The sequence below is a fragment of the Camelus bactrianus genome, chromosome X (genome assembly GCF_048773025.1).
Source record: "Camelus bactrianus isolate YW-2024 breed Bactrian camel chromosome X, ASM4877302v1, whole genome shotgun sequence".
NCBI lineage: Eukaryota > Metazoa > Chordata > Mammalia > Artiodactyla > Camelidae > Camelus > Camelus bactrianus.
In genome coordinates, this window is record NC_133575.1 from 24,817,626 (window position 1) to 24,838,014 (window position 20,389).

The 20,389-nt window shown below is 33.4% G+C and overlaps 1 protein-coding gene across 8 annotated transcripts in view; it reads right to left on the reverse strand.

Annotated features, from left to right (window-relative positions):
* DMD (dystrophin) overlaps positions 1–20,389 on the reverse strand; it is a 1,840,970-nt gene that overhangs the window by 648,503 nt on the left and 1,172,078 nt on the right. For all 8 annotated transcript variants that reach the window (XM_045507265.2, XM_045507267.2, XM_045507235.2 and 5 more), the window contains one exon: positions 6,745–6,909. In XM_045507265.2, the coding sequence (XP_045363221.2) occupies positions 6,745–6,909 (165 nt within the window). The remainder of the gene's footprint in view (positions 1–6,744; positions 6,910–20,389) is intronic.

A 20,389-nucleotide genomic window follows, 5' to 3' on the forward strand; every position in this document is an offset into this window, starting at 1 on the left:
AGTGTAAGTATTTCAGTAATTATATGAAGAAATTTGTTAATGCCCTTGCTGTCCATAAATGTCCAGGTGCCACTCTACCTAATATCAGAAGTGACAGTATAATATTATCAGTAATAATTTCAGTTATTACATTAAAATGGTGTGTACCAAAGAAAAAACAAAATTTCCTTGTCCAATGAACTTTCATCAGATCTTTAACCATGATTATTTGAAGTTTTTGTCATTTACAGATAGCTGTTGTTTTACTCTGAGGCTTCCATGAAAGTGCTTCCCGTCAGCTATAGGCCAGAAAGCTTGTCTCCAAGAAAAAGGGACTATCTTGGAAAGGACTAGTCAGGTACTCTAGGGTGCAGGCTTCTGATAGCTTTATTTAAATAACTTTGTGAACAAACCACTGGATTAGTCAGGATTTCCAGAACTCTAGTGGAGAAGCTGATAGGTTTGTAAAACTTCTAACCTGAGATCATGTGAAACAAGAATCAGTCACAAAGAACTGAATGAGCTGATGAAGGATGATGTGATCAAGGCTTTTTTTAAAAAAAAAATAATATTTTATTGTTTTATTTTCTTAAAGGAACTTCTTTTTCCTTTTTCTTATGCTATCTATAACTCATAACAATTCATTAGATTATACTGCTGTGAACAAAGATGAAACATTTAGCTTTTCTCCCTGCCTGATCCGTCCAGAATTCAAAGTTCTTATTGAATATTCTTTTTTTCATGGCAATATATTTATTTGCATAGCTTCAATAAGAATCTGTCCTTCTTGTAACATGATATAATTGAGAAAGTTGATTATATAACCAAGACTCTGACTGGAATGTCATATTTAAGAATGATGTGCACAGAATCAGACATGATCAGACAGGTTTGGAAAACCACAGTTGACTTTATGGAGACAATGCTTACAAAGCCTTCTTGGGAAAACTGGCCTGGTATCTGGCTTACAGGATGTCCAATATTGCAGGTAAATAAGGAAGGTCACTTCCTGGCAGGCCCAGGAAATCTTAGGATATTTTAAAGACTTTAAGAATAGAAGAATTTATCCAAATCTATAGACACTGCAGGAAAAATCTGATGTCAAGTTTGTGGCTTGGTGTCTTAAACTCATGACCTTTAAAAGCCAAATATGAAATTCCTTGTGAAAATTTTCAGCAGAAAGACTTGAAAAAGCCTATGTGGTCAATTACAATTCCTGCTCCATCTATGTTAATAAAGACCCCAGCCCTATTTTATAAACAAGAATAATCTTACTTTGAGTATTTTTTATCAAATGGGAAGTTACTGTATTGAAAAATTTTATGTTTCAATAGAAAACTATAGCACACTCTTGGGGGTCATCAGATTCTGGTCCTGTTCATTGCCTTTGAGCTATTTTGCATTTCTTTGTAAAGTACATGATTTTGTTACCTACCTGCAACCTGGACTGGATCCTGCTGTTGTATACATTTTGTCAGTCATTACCAAATTTTCAATTATTCCCATTTCCTTCAGTATCTGGCTACAACTTTCCAAACTAATGTTCCTAATTTTTTCTCCCATTCTCCTAACTTGGCATAACTAAGAACTCAAAGCTGACTGCCCAGATCCGTATTTAGAGTATAGACTGTCTTGTAGCTAAATTTTCTTCCCTAGGATCTAAAGAAGCCCTGAGAGTTGAAGCTGGATAACCTGATATACACTTCGAAAGACTCAGCAGCACAGCGGATTATCTATGGACAACCTTCATGCCTGGAGCTGCTGCTGTGTGGGCTACTCGGGGAGCTCACCAGAACTCCCACATCTTCCGTGCTCTGCCCCAGAAAATAACCATGACTATGGACCGCCTTACTAAAACCTCTCTGATGTCTATGCCATCACCAAAAACATTCAAACTGCAAACCAAGAAATCCATCAACCGGCCACTGCTGTCCTCACTCTATTGCCTAAAAATGTTTCCATACAACATCTAGGAAATTTCTTAAGTGCCTACCCACTGGACTCAGAAACTAGGTTTAGAGTCTGCTCCAACAATTAATCTTCAGTCTTCTTAATTGCATAGAAAAATCACCATCACTGAATACTTTTTTGATGACACCATTCAGTAAATATCTTCTCCTACCAAGTCTGAGTCAGTTCAACTAGTTTTTCAACAACAGAAAGTTTCTAAAATGAGCTACATGGACTAGCTTTCCTAAGTCGTTCAACAGGAAGCCTAGTTTATTCTTGAACAAAAAAAAAGGGACTGACAAAGATCTCCTTAACATTCTCCTTAGCTCGATTAATATTGAGACAGGTTTCTTCTTGATTACAGGCCTGACATCTCTTTTCTTAGTGCATTCACTTTAGAAAAGGTTCTATTGTAAATTCCTTCTCTGCCCTTTTGAGATGTAAATCTTTTACAGCCTATGAGTATCTTTTCAAAGACCTGGGAGCCATCCTTTCAAAATGTAAACATTTGGAAGGATAGTATCCTGTCTCTCAGTCCTTGTGGGAGAATAGTAATTTACTTTCAGTAAGTGACAAGTAGCAAACACAGATGGCCTAATTACATTAACCATCCTCCCCCTTAATGTCCTCCAGTACCTCCCCAATAGCTCATCCCAAAGCTTAAAACCTTTCTTGCCTTTTGTTTCAGTGAAGGTTAAGTTCAATCTCTCTCTCTCCTATTGCAATAATTGTGAATAAAGTCTCACTTGTGTATTAAATTGTTCCACGCAAGTTTTCTTTGGCAACACTCAAAGCAGTGTGATACACACAGAGAAGGTTTTTGGTGTTCAGATACTTTAACATTTAGTCACTACCACTGTGTCCTTTGGTAGTTTTCAGTGTGGATTTGACATTATGGACAATTAAGTTTTTTACATAGTAAGGAAGAGGCAATACAACACTATGTCACATTTTTTTAATGGACCACAGAAGGAAAGTCAATCTGGAGAGGAAGAAAAAAATCCTTCCTGTCATCAATATGAGCATATTTCAGTAGGTAAGACGACACAAATTATGTGTCTAGCCTCAACCTCATATTTTAATAACAAGTTTGGAAAGCAGTAGTTAGGCAGTTTTATGTCAGATAAATAGTATACCTCCAGGTCATTTTTGAAAGCACTCATTAAAGATTAAAAGCATAAGACCCTTTATAGAAATTTTAACTGGTCCCTGGTTGTTAGCATCCAATTATCATTTCTAAAATCTAAAATCAACATATTTTGTGTCTAAATTGAGAGTACATTTGAAATCAAAATTCAAAGGCATGCCTTCTAGTGGGCTGACTGATGGGAAAGGGCTGTGATTATGCCTAATTTGCACCCTCCACATCACGATCTCATTGATTATGTTCCTCAGCTTGCTAAGGGTTCTGTGAGGTGATTTTCAAGATGAATACTGCTATTTGTAGGATTTCCTGAATAGGAATATTTCGGGAGTAAATTGCACAAACCAAGCGATGTGCAGTCAATTTTCACTCCAGCATAAACAATGTATTAGAACAGAGCCCTTAAGGCTTTCTTTATTTGGGTTTCATTACACAGCTAGCTGTTCATCAATAAGCATGAAGTGCCAAGCAGGCAAAACTGAGGCTCACAGAGGATATTACATATTTTTCAAACAGGTGCTCTGAGTTTGACTTGAGAAAACAAATGACCTGGATGGCAAGGCTTTAGGCCGTTAGTTTCAGAGGTAACCATTGCCATCATGGCCAGACAAAGAAAATTTCTCTAAATTTAGGAAATGGAGGCTCCTTGTACATCTACTTTCTTTGCATTAACTCATTCTTAAGATTTTTGTTTAAAGGTGTTTCTTTCTCTGTGTTGAAAAATGGGCAAATGTTCAAAGCTGTATACAAACTTTTTGGTTTCTAGTAGTTTAAAGTTAAGCCAAGTCCATTTTCCCATGTATCTTTAACCGAGAAAAGAAGTGTAATCGCTTTAAGCAGAGAACTATATCAGGCTGTAGGGATTAAAATCACATATCTCGTAGCAGACGAACTCTGTACAATCTTAGTAAATCAATTACGAGACAGTGACTATAGATAGAAGCTGAACAAAGAGGGACAAAGAACTAGGTAAGTCAGTAAATTATTCACACAGGTGACTATTCCCTGATTACAAGCTAGGGGTCTGAGGATTATGAGGAGAATCTTTCAAGTCACTGTATATACGATTTTATGATCTTTTTTTTACCTTGGATACAGCAACAAGCAGAAGAAAAAGGCTAAAGGAATATTTTTGAAATCCACACTCCAGAGATGAAAAACTCAGAATACGTACAGAGGACTGAAGCCAAGGAGTTCTACTGCTAGGGAAAAAGCAGCCGCCTCAGTGATTTAGACTGAGCTGCAGGAGGCAAATATCATGACTCTCGGAAACTACACACAGCAGTGAGAGTGGTGTCGTGTAGCTCTGATAAAGCAAAGTGATTAACAGAGCTGAGAGTAGCTTTCACTCTAAGCAGCAGGGACCTGTTTGGCAAGAACCAATGGACTGCGGACAAAGAAAGGCCCAAAGAAAGTTTTTAATATTTGAGAACTCTTCTGGGGTGCACAGACTAAAGTCACTTCGGTTGAGTCCGTTTGTATCAGAGCATTTTGTTATCTTTTCTCTTAAATATATTCCATGTACAGAGATAGCTAACATTGAACATATTTTTCATTATTTTAATGAAGAAACATATTTTAACTGAAGGTTATATTTAAAAGTAAAGGAATGTGCTTTTCTCTCTGAGTTATAAATAGTTACGTCTGGCTGAGAACAAAGAGTTTATGGCCTTTCCTCTTGTAATATTAAAACAAGAAATACTTAAGGATATACTTGATTCCAGATCACTGAGAATCTGGCTGAGATTATTGTTTACTGAACCAAGTAACTGTACTTCTTTGCTGAGATTATTCACTGAGTAATGAAAAATCAGTATTGATGAGATGCAGTTGCACTGGAGAATGGGCGCTGGTCAAATACCTCTGAGGACACTACATGCTAGCTAGGTAGAAGAACTGAAGGGATGCCAGAACTGATGGCTTCTCTCAATGATGATGTGCTTTGCACTCCTATGAGCACACATGACCCAAAGGCAGTGTCACTGGTCCATCAGAAGTCACACTTTGGTGCCAAGACCTCCACTGTGTCATCATTGTACTGGCTGTGTTGTTACTTGTCCTGTATACTTTCTTAAAGCTAACTAAATTTGTTTGGGGTAAAGCCTACTATGACTAGAATCTAATTGTCAGACTGAACCCAAGACCATGCCACTGGTTGAGTAGCCTAGTTTTGCACTGATGAAATGATGTCTACCTGGGACTTATACAGTACCATCTGCTCTTAGGGGTAGCTATCAGAATGGTAGATGTAAACATGTCAGGAAGAAGGAAGGCAAAGAGGGTGGAGGGTACTTTACAAATATTAATCATTTTAATTGTGGCAAAACTTTTTGAATCTCCCTCCTTTCCTCACTTAAGTCCATCCTTCCTAAACTTTCATTCTCTCTTCTCTAAAAGATCCTCACACTTCCTTTTATCCTTATCTCCTAGCAAAACATCAATTAAATGTAGACAAAAACATTAGGTTATTATAATCCTGAGAGGTAAATAAATTGAATAATTTAAGTCAATGAATTAAAAGAAAAAACTTTTCTCATAGATGTTACTTATCTTATTTAGTCTTAAGTTCCCCATCATTACATTAATTAATAAGCTGCACTTTCAACTGAATTGGTTTATTTGGTGGACTACTTAATGTTGTTGGTTCACAGGAGATGCAAAACAGGGAAAAATTCTTGAAATGGGCTCCTGCGAAAGGAGGAAAAGATAGGAACAATCAATGTGTACAGGGACACTAAAAGGAAGAGATGATGGTGTCCAATTGGCATCTTTGGAGCCCGAAGCTTTCCTATAACATCTCATTACTACCCTGGATGCCTCATTAACATCTTTATTCATTGATTTAAAAATGCGAACAAGTACACACCATACACTGGGCCCTGGGATGGGAGTATTCAGAAGTAAGTAGAACAAGGGAGATAAGTAAGAAAATGCCCTCTGCATTCAAAGAACAGCATAATGAGGTACTCAGGTCTCTAAAATTTAAGTCTCAAAAAATGTACTAGGCTATAGGAAGGAGATAGATACCGAGGTTTACAAGAAATCCTAAAAGGGTTTTTCACTCTACTAGGGGTATGTAAGAAGGCTTTGAGGAAGCAATGACATTGAATTCTGGCTTGAAGGATGAAGGAATATTCATCATGCAAAAAAAAGAGAAAGCGGTCATTTAAAGAAGAGAGAAGATCAAGAACATAGATGTGGCATGAAACCACATGTATATAAAGATACCACAGAATTTGTTCAGTCTAGAATAGAAGAAGAGGTTGGCAGAATAAGAGGACAGAAAGGTAAACTGGAGTGAGTCTGAGAGGATATAATGTCTACTAAACAGCCTACATGTTGTAGGCACTTGGTCTGAAATGACTTCAGTTTTATATAAGAAGTCTACAAATACATATTAAGTACAATTAAAGCAGGGATGGAAAATGGATTGCTGTAACAAATATGATGAAGACATTCTAATGATATGAGTTTAATGAATACATTATTACTAGCAAACACTTGAAGACAAAACAGAAAATGCTAGTCAAGTAATAATCATAATTAATTTTATAATTAACATTACAACAATGATGATGGTGATCATGATGATGGTCATAAAGAATGAGAAATTTAGTTCAGTGATATTGCCACTCTTTTGGAAAATAATATTTAGAGCAAAGAGTCCCTACCTTAATGTCAAATGGTCCTGTTTGATTTGGTTGGTTGTAAATTTCCAACTGATTCCTAATAGGAGACAGCCACAGAAGCAGATGATTTATTTGCTCTTCAAGCTGATCAAGGTCTTTTATGTGATCCTCAATTTCTCCTTGTTTCTCAGGTAAAACTCTAGAAACCTGCAAGGAAAAAAAAGTAGAAGATTCTCATGGTTTAAATTGAAATGCAAAAAAGAAAGATTTTCAAAAGTTAATCATTATGACATGTTATAGAAATTTACTGAATTTGGTATTTTAACAGCATGGTATTGATTACTTACATGTGTTACATGTTAGGATTTAATCCATGTATTACAAATCACTGATTAACAGTCCAAAAATTCTACCCTTCAAAGACAAGAATCGCTTTTTTTTTTTTTGGAAATTCACAATGTGTACACCCACACAAATACACACCCAACTCCAACTGATAAAAGTAAAGGAGTGTACGCTTCACTTACCCACTCAGTCATTAAACAGAACGATGCCTTGTGTATTGTATGCCAGACACTCTGCCTTTATACTGGCCACTAACTTTCTTTTATGTTACGGAAAATTGTGCAAGGAAAATCTTTTATGCACAAAGAAAATTGGTAAGGTAATAAGCATTTTTGTGAGCTGTAGCTTGAGAGATCTAGTATAACCAAGTAAAACAGTATAAGACGATTGGAATGAAAAGTAAAAAGAACATTTGAATTAGAGTAAACTATCATGGAATGATTATTAGTTATTTTTATTAAGGGTTTACTATGCACCAAGCACCATGTTTGGAAGTTTGACATTTATTGCCATCTTTAATCTGCTCAACAACTCTATATAGATACTATTATCCTAATTTCATATCCTCTCATAATTTTATCCCAGGTTGAAGAATGTTAAATAACTTAGGAAGTAGTATGGTATGCGGTTCAATACTGTGAAGGCTAGAGTTGGCTGCTTGGTTTTAAGTCGTGATTCCATACTTTTCATAGCACTTTAGTCAAGTCTTCTTTAACTCTCAATGCCTCCTCTATAGAATGGGGACAATGATAGCACCTGCTTTATAGGGTCACTGCAAGGATTAAATAAGGTAATCCTTGTAAATAGCTTAGAGCAATATTCAGCATGATAGTAAATGATAATTAAATAATTAAATGTTAGTGATTATTGCTCAAGTTCAAGTCTAAGCAAGAGTAAAGCCTCTTTCTTCAGATTAGCAAGGGCTAAAACAAGGGTACACAGGAATAAAGAATGTGAAATTGCAATGGCAACTCTTTGTATTATTAACAATACTCTTCTGATAATATAAACATAACATTGCACTGTAATATGAACACAGATGTCATAATATACCTCTATTATATAATATTATCACATTATGAATAATAATAGAGAATATTTTTAAAGTAAACTAGATAAGCATACTAACATAGTGGTACCTCATCTAAACAATGCCCCATACTTTGGAACTATTGTTTTAGAAACTTTTAAAAGAACTAACTAATGAACATTATCTTTTTTAATTGGACCCAAAAGTGTGAGGTGAAAAGGAGATACATTCATGGATAAAATAAGCAATCAATTAATTTTAGGGGAAGGAATTTTACGTAAGCTCTTATTATATGTAGACAACGTACATTTTGACATATGTTGTAAGTACATTGATATATAGACACACACACACACATACACACACACACACACACACACACACACACACACACATATATGCACGAGTATAGGGTTAACATCCAGTCAGGGCTGATGCTGGCCAGCCTGGGACTGACCTTCTTCTCCTACAACAGTGTTTCCTTGAAACATTAACTTTAAGATGAAAGGGAAATGTTGGGTCTTCTTTGTTTGTTGTATGAAACTATGTCTGGATTGGCGAAGCTGTGAGTTGAAATACAAACCTTGGGTCTGTATGACTAAATAAAAGCAGTAAAAGATGGAAAGGAAACAGAGGTTGTGGCCTCTATTTAAAGTGACCTGCACAAACTCTGTTTTTCACCCCTGGCAGCTTCTCCCTGTGTGGCTAAGGAGTCAAAAGAAGCAATGTGTGTTGGTAGCGTGGAATATTAGCCCGTGAATAATGAACCGTGATGCCGTACCTGCTTTGTTTGGCTTATATCCTACTAGAAAGCCAAGTAGATATGGTATTGGATGAAGGCCTATATGTCTTTCATGAGTTCTGCCCTATAAGGACATCCATGGTGTTAAACTCTACTTATATATATATGTGTGTGTGTGTATGTGAGTGTGTGGTAGTTGATATCACAAATATAATTCCAAGCATATAATAATCTAGTAATTTGCTCAACTTATCTTTTCCAGCATTTATAAGGAAGTAAACATTTTATTTTTATTGGGTCATTTTCTACTCACAAGTACATGTAAAAGGCATTTTATACCTTCAATTTACAGCATCTAAGAGCCCCTAGATCCTGAAGCTACTGGAGATAATCACCGTCATAGATTCTCAAAATCTCTAAAATCGAGCTGTGAACTCATTTTTATATCTGATCATAAAAGACTTCACATTTCACTTAGGCTTCATGTATAAGCACAGAAATCTGTACACATTTTAACTAAGATTGTTAGTTTCCTTTTCATACTCCCAACCCATCCCTTCCTGGTAACAGAGATAGGACAGGACAGACTTTGTGCTTCTCACCATCATAGCATTTATCTTACACTATTTAATTTGTTATTTACATTGAATTTCTGGATGAACTACGTTCCTCCACATGATAAGCCTTCAATAAATATCTGCTGAATGAAAGGCCAACAATTTCCAAATTCAGGATTAATTTTTTTTCAATGTAAGAAACAACAGATGCCCAGTGTAGGCAATGACATAAAAATGTAATTTTATCCTCAAGTTAAACAGTGTTAAGTAAAAAACAAAAATATTAGTAGATTGGACTACATAAAATCAGAAATTTATGTATGGCAAAGAAAACTAAAAGCAAAGTTAAAGGACAAATGACAATTATGAAAAAAAAGTTTGTGGCTCATATCTCAGATAATGTATTAATTTTCCTAACCCATAAGAGAACTTCTGCAAATTAATAAGAAAAAGGCCAACAACCCAAAAGAAAATTGGACAAAAGTTAAGGACTGTTTACAAAAAGAAAACACAACTCGATTTTAAATGTACAAAGAGAAGTTATGCTTTCGCCACAATGTGAGATCTAAAGCTTTCAGCTATTGTACAGACATAAATTCAAGTCTAAAAACACACTATGCTGCCAAAGCTGTGGAAAATTCAGACTCATACATGGCCAGTGGGATGTACATACTGGCATACCCCTTGTGGAAGACAATTTGGCAATATCTATCAAATGCCTATAACCTTTGGCACAGAACTCTTACTTCTAGGAATTCATGTCATAGATGTATTACTGGAACTAAAATCAATGCTTGGTGATGGTAGGGCAGATGGTGGATGGGGTGGGGGATTTTTCACCATATTTCTTAATTTTTAAAAAATAAAAATGTATTACCTTTGCAAAAAAATAAGTTAATTCAGAAATGGAAACTACTAGTTTTTTGGGGTACCAAAAAGAGTGATAAGAAATTATGTATTTTAATAACAAATCATTATTAATAGGATATACCACATATAAAGCCATCAGTCAAAAATCTTCTGAGTATTTTCCTAATACAATATCACTTAGTTAATGATAGAGTGGAATTTGAGACCTTCTAGTATATAGTTTTTGTGCTCCCTCTCCTCCCTTCAAAACAGTCTTCAGGAATTGATGGCATCTATGTAGTTCATGGAAAAAGATAATGGATGTGAATAATTTGTGATGTAAAATAAAACTAAGTTTTGTGCCAGTTTCCATGTATTTTAAAGCAATTTATTATTTACTATTTACTATTCTTACCAATATATGGACAGAAAAACTTTACTAGTAAAATGAGTGATTTTTCCAAATACTCTTTTTAAGTATCATGAAATCAACTCTTCATACAACCTGTCCCCTGTGGCGAAAGAAAACAATTAAACACATTGAATTTCCTTATGTGTTAAGTTAGTATCTAACCAAATATTGACCTAATTTCACAAGATTAGCCTCCTTTTCTTTCAATTTTTGAATTTTTATTTCAAATGTGTAGAAGTTTTAGTATTATGATAAACAGAAGTGTCTGTTTTAGAAATAAAGATATTAAATACTGACTTCATATCTTACACCAAAAATATTCTAGAGAAATTCAAGTGTTAAGTGTAAAAAATTAATAATAACAGAACTGGAATAAAATATTGATGTCAAGCAGCCCTCCAGAAGTGACAGGGATGTAAATAAACTTTTAAATACAATATTTGTTTATTTATCTGGAAACTAAAGCCAATTAGCAAAATTAAAAACAAGTAACAACTGGGAATACTTGTAGCACCTATCCGACAAAGGGTCATATTCTTACATATAATAAAATCTTCCAAAGAAGGAAGAGATGGCGAATCTACTGGAAAATTAGATAAAGATTATAAATAGGAATTTGACAAAAATGCAAACAGCTAATAAACAAAAGTCCAACAACTAAGCATTCAATGAACTGCAAATTAAAACAGCAATGTAAATCATCATTTGCCTATTATATTGACTTTTGTAAGAGGTATTTATCAAAGTTCTGCAAAGTAAGCACTCTTATGATGTTTGTTGGAGCACAAATTCTTACATTTGTAGGGAGTAATTCATATCAAAATGCAAGACTTCCACCCTAAAAACTACAAACAGTACTAAGAAATTAGGGAAAACTTAAGCAAACAGAGGAATATAACCTTGTTCCTCTACTGGAAGGAGCTAATAGAAGGAACCAACTGAAAACTCCAATAATGTAAAGATATCAGTTATCTTCAAATTAATGTGTAAATTTACTGCAATCCCAATCAAAATTGTAGCAGCTAGTTTCTAATAAAAAATGGCATGTCAACTCTAAGATTTACATGGAAATGTAGAGGGCCCAAAACACCCAGGGCAATTTTGAAAAATAACAAAATTTGAGAACGTTTACAAGCAGATATCAATATTTACTACAGTTAATTATGTGTGGTATTGCTGTGGAAACAAATAGATTACATATATTTACCTAATTTATGACAATGGTGTCCACTTTAGTTAAGTGGATTGTAGATGATCTTTTTACTAAATGGTTCCAGGTTAATTGTATATTAATATATATATATATAAAAATCTTGACTCCTACTCTATACCACACACAAAAAATCAATTCCAGATTGCTGCAGACTTCAATGGAAAAGACAAAACAATAAAAGCTTCTGAAAGAACTTTAACACAGGAAATATCGTGATAATTTTAGGGTAAGTGATTATTTCTTAAATAAGACACAAAAAGCACTAGTCATAAATGAAAAGACTGACAAACTGAACTTCATTCATCAAGATACCATTAGAAGAAAAAAGCAAGGTCCAGATTGGAAGAAGATATTCACAATGCATATATCTGACAAAGAACTTGTATTCAAAGAACTCTGACATCTATAAGAAAAAGACAGGTAACTATTTTTTCCCATGGGCGAAAGATTTGCACAAGGACTTCACATAAGTAGATATAAAAATGCCTCTAATCATCAGAGGCTCACAAATTAAAACACAATGAGATACCAGGTCACATCCGCCAGAATGACTAAAAAAAAAAATTATGATACATACTCATGATGAAGATGTGGAACAATGGGAACTCTTATACACTGCTGGTGAGAGTGAATTGGTACAAACATATTGCAAAACTGTTTGACAGTATTTCCAAAGCCAAACATATACATATCTTATGATCCTGGCATTCTGTTTCCAAGTATATTCTGAAGAAATATGTACATATACACAGTAAAGGACATGCAAATCATAACAGCGTTATTCATAATGGTTTCAAACTAGACACAACCCAAATGTCCAGCAACAGAAGAATAGAAAAACTATGGAATATTCACACAATATGTAAAGAAACTAAGAAAACAGCCTATGGTACATGCGATAGCATAGAAGAATCTCATAAAAATAATGATGAACAGAAGTTAAACATAAGGGTATATATGCTATGATTCCATTTATATTAATTTCAAAGACAGGCAAAACTAATACAGGTATTAGAAGTCGGAAGAATGCTTATTCTTGGGGGAGGGTTGTAGCTGGAAAAAAGTTAATAACTGGGAAGAAGTATGAGGGAGACTCCTAGGGTAATATTCCAATTCTTGATCTAGTTGCTAGTTAGCATAGGTATGCTAACTTTTAAAAATCTGGTCAATTTATATTCTTATTATTGGTGCATTTCTTATTTTCTATGCATCTCTTGTCCTTCAATTTCAAAGATTACATGAAAACATTTTAAAAGTCTTGAAAGTATTCATTCCTTTCAACTAGAAAACTCCACTTCTATAAATTGTCAAGAGGAATATCCGAGATATACAGAGATATGTGACAAGAATGCTCAATTCTGTCATTTTTACTAGTGAAAAATTAAAACAAAATCCCCCATGTAGAAAAAGTTACATCCATATAATGGAATACTTTGCACCTATTAAAGTACATATCATTAAAACATTCTATTATACTGAAAAAATATTCATTACATATTAATTAGTAAAAAAAATAAGTTATACACCACACATAAATTATGTCTTTGATTTTCTGTGTATATTTTTCATATAAGTATCTACAAGTAGATACACATACACTTATTTTTTAAATGACTGAAAATATATGCACCAAATTATTAAGCTAATTTTCGGCAGTTTATCAATTAAAGATAACTGTATTTAATAGTTAATATATTTTGGCCATTTCCAAGTTATCATACAAAAAGAGTATTATTTTATATATTTTAAATGTTAAATTAAAATATATGGATAGTACTGCTTGGGTGGCTGGCTAGCCCTCCAAAATACATGCAACAACAACAAAAATTAGTGTTATAACAGAGATTTAAAATATGCTTTAGATACTATGTAACAGATTTTACTTATTACTTCCCTTAATCTCATCTATGATCTTATATATATTATCTTCTAAAATTAATAAATGAGGAAATTAAGGCTCAAAACTATAAATAATATTTCTAAGGTTACTAGTAAGTGAAAAAACTTGGCTTTAAATATCTGGGTTTTCCAGACTCCAAATTCCACCCTTTCCTTTTATCTGCCCTCTCAAAACATACTTCCTGCTATCTTTCAAAATCGAATGTATTACTTGATAAACAGAATATTAAAATACATGCTTTTCAAAAGTTTTCATTCTTATGGGAACAATCTATATCTTTAACTTTCATTATCATTAATGAGATAAACATTTAGAAGTCAACTTAATGTATATTGTTTCATATTAAAATGTATTTCATCATACTTCAAATATAAACATATTTTGGAAACAAATTACTATTAACATTTATTAATTCATGATTGTCTATTATATAGAGACTACAAGATAAATTAGATTGCTTACTGAATAAATTGTTGAATTATGACTAATCCAAAGTCATGATTAAATGATCTTCATATAACTGTAAAAAGTAATTTCCATATTTTGGTAGATTTGTCATTCAATGTAAAATAAAGACATACATAAAATAAGTGGTTATATGATTAAGAATAGTAATAGAAAATTGTCAATTCATGTAAGTAGCAATTTGTATAATAAGTTAGCATTATTTCCAAACAAATTAACTATAAATGCTGAATTCTGAGCCTTTCATGTTTAAAAATATAGATCATGCTTGAGTTAAGTTTAAAATTCTTATTTCATACAAGGCCAAATCAAATACCAGGTGAATAAAATTTTAGATGTAAAAAATAAAACCATAAAATTAATAAAAATATGGGTAAGTGCTCTTTTAATTTGTTGTAAAAGTTATAATTTTTATTTAAAAAGTTTAAAGTGATCAAGTTTATAATAATATAAAACTCTGTAACATAAAAATAAATAAGTAAAAGAAAAAAATCAAAACCAAAACAGTCTATCTTATATAATTTTAGACAGTCTTAAGATAAAGCCATTGTCATAGATCAACAGAAAAAGAAGAAATACTCAAAAAAACCAAAAGGATCAGATATAGACAATTCATGAAAAAGCAACTATAACTGACTTATAAATCTATTAAATTGTTTAACTTCACTAGGAAATACAGAAATTAAATTCAAACAGTGAGGTGCAATTGCTCAGATAAGAGCTGAGCTAAAGGCACTCAAAAGCAGACTAGACAATGCAGAGGAATGAATAAGTGACTTAGAAGACAGGATAACAGAAGTAACCCAATCAGAACAATAGACAAAAAAGCAAATAAAAACCAATGAAAGCAATATAAGGGACCTATAGGATAATATAAAGCATGCCAACCTACACATAATAGGGGTCCTGAAGGAGAGAAAAAGGGATTGAAAAGGTATTTGACGAAATCATGACTGAAAACATTTCAAACCTAAAGTAGGAAACAGATATCCAAGTAAAGGAAGCACAGAGGGTCCCAAACAAGAAGAACCCAAACAGACCCATACCAAGACATATTATAATTAAGATAGCCAAAGTTAAAGATGAAAATTGATTCTAAAGGTAGCAAGAGAAAAACAAAGAGTTAATTACAAGGGAACACCCATAAGGCTCTCAGCTGATTTCTCTACACAAACACTGCAGGCCAGAAGGGAGTGGCAAGATATATTCAAAGCCCTGAATGAGGAAAAGCTACAACCTATGATCTTCTATCTATTCTTTAGAATAGAAGGAGAGAGAAAGAATTTTACAGATAAGCAAAAACTGAAAGGATTCAGCAATACTAAACCTATACTAAAAGAAATATTGAAAGGTCTACTCTAAATAGAAAAAAAAGCAGGACACTATAGAAAGGAGAAAATCCTAATTGGAAATGTGATAACTACAATGAGTTGTAAGAGAATAAACAAGAAAATGTAAAATAAGACATCAAAATCATAATAGGTGGGAGAGGGGAGCAAGAAAATATAGGGTTTTTCTCTCTTTTCTTCCGTATTTTTTTTTTTAATTTGTTCTTTTTAGGATGTGTTTGAGCCTACATGACCACCAGTCTAAAGAAAACAGATATAGTAATGGGTTAACATACTTGAAAAACAAAGTAACCACAAATCAAAAGCATACAATAGAGTCATAAAAACCAAAAAGAAACCAAACTTATACAAAAGAAAATTATCTAACCAGTAAAAGAAAGAAAAAAAGGAACAAAGAAGAAATACCAAATCAACTGGAAAATAAAGTTAAAATGACAATAAACATATCTATCAATAATTATCAAAAATGTCAATGGACTAAATGCTTCAATCAAAAGACACAGAGTGGTAGTCTGGATAATAAAACAAAAGCCTACAATATGCTGCCTACAAAAGACCTGCGTTAGAGTGAAGGACACCATAGATTGAAAGTGAGAGAGGATGGAAAAAGATATTTCATGCAAATGGAAATGACAAGAAAGCAAGAGTAACAACACTCACATCAGACAAAACAGAGTTTAAAAGAAAGGTCATAAAAAATGATAAAGAAGGACACTATATAACGATCAAAGGAGCAATACAAGATGAGGATATTACACTCAGTAACATATATGCAACCAATATAGGAGGAACTAAGTATATAAAACAAATACTAACAGACATAAAAGGAGAAATTGATGGGAATACAGCATTGGTACATAAACAGATATATGGATCAATGGAACAGGATAGAGAGCCCAGAAATAAACCCACAAACTTTTGGTCAATTAATCTTTGATAAAGGAAGAAAGAACATTACAATGGAGTAAACACAGTCTCTTCAGCAAATGGTGTTGGGATAACTGCACAGCTGCATGTAAATCAGTGAAGTTAGAATACTCCCTCACACCATACACAAAAATAGACTCAAAATGGCTTAAAGACTTAAACACAAGACAAGACACTCTAAACCTCTTAGAGTAAAACATAGGCAAAATATCTGACATAAATCTGAGCATTGTTCTCCTAGGGCAGTCTATCCAGGCAACAGAAATAAAAGCAAAAATTAACAAATAGGACCTAATTAAACTTATAAGCTTTCCCACAGCAAATGAAATCATAAATAAAACACAAAAGACAACCTATGAAATGGGAAAAAATATTTGAAAATTGTGCAACTGACAAAGGTTTAATTTCTAGAATAGATAAACAGCTCATACAAATTGGTAACAAAAAACAAACAACTCAGTCCAAAAATGGGCAGAAGACCTAAACAAGCAATTCTCCAATGAAGACATACAAATGGCCAATACACACATGGAAAAATGCTCACTATCACTAATTATCAGAGAAATGCAAATCAAAACTACAATGAAGTGTCACCTCACACCAGTCAGAATGGCCATCACTCAAAAGTCCACAAATGGTAAATGTTAGAGGCTGTGGAGAAAAGGGAACTCTCCCATACTGTTGGTGGGAATGTAGTTTGGCGCAGCCATTATGGAAACAGTATGGAGATTCCTCAAAAGAATAAAAATAGACTTGCCATATGATCCAGCATCCCACTCCTGGGCATTTATCCAGAGGGAACTTCAATTCAAAAAAATATACGCACCCCAATGTTCATAGCAGCACTATTTACAATAGCCAATACATGGAAACAATGTAAATGTCCATTGATTGATGACTGGATAGAGAAGTCATATATATTTATACAATGGAATACTACTCAGCCATAAAAAATAAAATAATGCCATTTGCAGCAACATGGATCGACCTGGGGATCATCATTCTAAGTGAAGTAAGCCAGAAAGAGAAAGAAAAATACCATATGATACCACTCATATGTGGAATCTTAAAAAAAGACAAACTTATTTGCAAAACAGAAACAGCCTCCCAGACATAGAAAACAAACTTATGGTTACCTGGGGAAAGTGGGTGGGAAGGGTTAAATTGGGAGTTCGAGATTTGCAGATACTAATACATATAAAATAGATAAATAATAAGTTCATACTGTATAGCACAGGAAACTATATTCAATATCTTTTAGTAACCTATGGTGAAAAAGTATATGAAAATGAATATATGTATGTTCATGTATGAGTGAAGCATTATGCTGTACACCAGAAATTGATACAACATTGTAAAGTGACTATGCTTCAGAAATATATATATATATATATTACATATACATATATATATATAAAGAACAATCACATAAACCAATCATTTGCTAATAGAACACATAAGGGGGAAGGTAAAGCTGAGGAATAAAAGCAGAGCTGTCTTCAAAGTACTTATGTTCTCACATATGTTGCATTTCTGACTCTGCTTCTTGTTTTAGTGTATGTGTGAATACTCAAGCTTCCCAGTACAGCGAGAACAGGTCTTGCTTGGCAGCGGACTGGTGAAATATGATTTGAGGAATACAGGAGTATGAAAGGGTAGGACCTGGTAAGTCAAGAGGACTAAGGAACACATGTAGAAGACTCAATTCTAGACTAATTTTGTTAGCTATGCTGATACCATGGATTCTAGAGTTAGAGTCAAGACTAGATTTACATTACTTACAGCACTGGCAGAAACACTGCCCACCCAATTAATTCAGTGACTATTTACCTACTAACTATTTTTGTTCAGGCCACTGCCCCAGATACTATCCATAAATCTATTGCTTTTTTACTTGATTCAACTCGCCCATTGTACGGCTAAATATAAATCTTCACTGCCAATGCTTTTCCATCTTGAAAAAAGCTAAATAACAGTGCACTCTGAATGCATCTTAAATAAATACTCTCTAGCCAACCAAAGTTTTTTTTTTAAACTTCCAAAATGTAATAATATCAATTAAATAATTCACATAGAACATTATCTTCCTTTAGATAAAATACATTTGGTATGAAATATTTGGAGACCTCTTTTCACCCTGCATATTTTTTGACCTCAATAAATTAAAGCTACTAGAGAACCAGAGCTTAGGAAAGATATTCTCGGGGCACAATAGTCAATTATTTTTTACCAGTGTCTCATGGTAAAATATCCCTCACTGGAAGGTCATTTATTTTCTTTTCCTCTGGGAATTTAATAAAAGAATAATGACTATACAACTGAAAAATATATCATGCTTATATTCCACCAGACATTTAAAAATTATAAATCCATATACAATTTTAAAGTTTCCAATTACAATTCACTTTTAGGACAGTCACCCCTCAGTGGCATAATGCTTGAAATTTATGTTTAAAAGTAAGTGGGCTTTTCTTTTTAAATTTTTGTGGCTGTCACTTACAATGTTTAAAAATCTGTATTTCCTATACTGCTACCAGATTTAAATGAATGTACTAGTAAATTTTCTATATCAAATCACAGTGTATATTAATTTCATTGCACAAGCACTTCATTACCACAAACTGAATTTTGTTATTGTTGCTGAAGATCTAAAATGCGTAATACATGATGAGGTAAATGAATGTTTTGAGGGAGATTTCAAAGTCAGTAAAATTTGATGTACAATAAAAAGGTTTGTAGTCCTTGGAGAACTCTACCCTTATTACTACACTAAACTCATACTGGCTTTTAAATAAACCTTGGTGTTCCCAGCCTGTATTCCTGTTCATTAACTTCTTAGTTTGTAGTATAAGCAACGAACTCCACGGTAAAATAATCCTTAATAATGCACATAGTCCAAGGAAAAGGTTTTTTGACTGTTCACCTTGATTTGAACCTCCCCTAAAGTTAGGTAACAAGCCCCATAATGTCTCCCAGAGGCATTAGACAAGTAAAGTGAACTGGTGAAATTGATTTGCCCAAACTTCAATAGCTATCATTTATCTTCTAAATGGATTTTATAGGGATTTACACCCACCTAACTATCCAACTACCCACACACTCTTTACTACATAATGTGATTTTGATCACAAACTGTTTAAACCCAGAGGACAATAAAACTCACAAAGAAGTTAAAATGTAATTTTACATGACACATATACACACCACAGAATGTGTTGTTACAGATTAACCCTGTCTTTTCCTTTCCCCTTCTCTCCCAGACCATAGTCATTCTCACACAAGGAAAGAGCTACTTGAATTTTACACTCTTTCATCAGCAGTCTTTGTTCGTATTTGCTTAAAAGATCTTAGCAGCAGCCCAGCTGATATAGAAAAAGGTCCTTTGGATTCTTAAGAAAAATCATTGTTTCTTATTTTGTGTTTGTTTATTTTTGTTCATTTGACCAAAATTCATGGGAAACTAAGCCAGGATCTGTGTAATTTTAACCAAAGAAGAGAAATTATAACAAATTATAGTAGGTTAATATTTATCAAGACAGCCCTTGAGATGTCAGGAAAAATTAGCTACTTTAATAATAGAATTTTTTTTAAAATCAAAGCTTCTCTTCTGTTAATTTTACATAGATTACTATAGTCCAAAATACGATCTTTGGAGAAGAAAAGGGAAAAAATACACTGAATCATCACATAGCCTCAATTTTAGAAGTTTCATTAAAAAAATTAACTATTTAAATATAACACTCAACTTAAACCACTTAAAATTAAATACAATTAAAAAATCAGTTCCTCAGTTGCACTTGCCACACTTCCAATGCTCAGAACCCATGCTGTATTGTATAGCACAGACAGAGAACTGAGCCATCACCGCAAAAAGTTATTCTGGACAGCGCTACAAGCT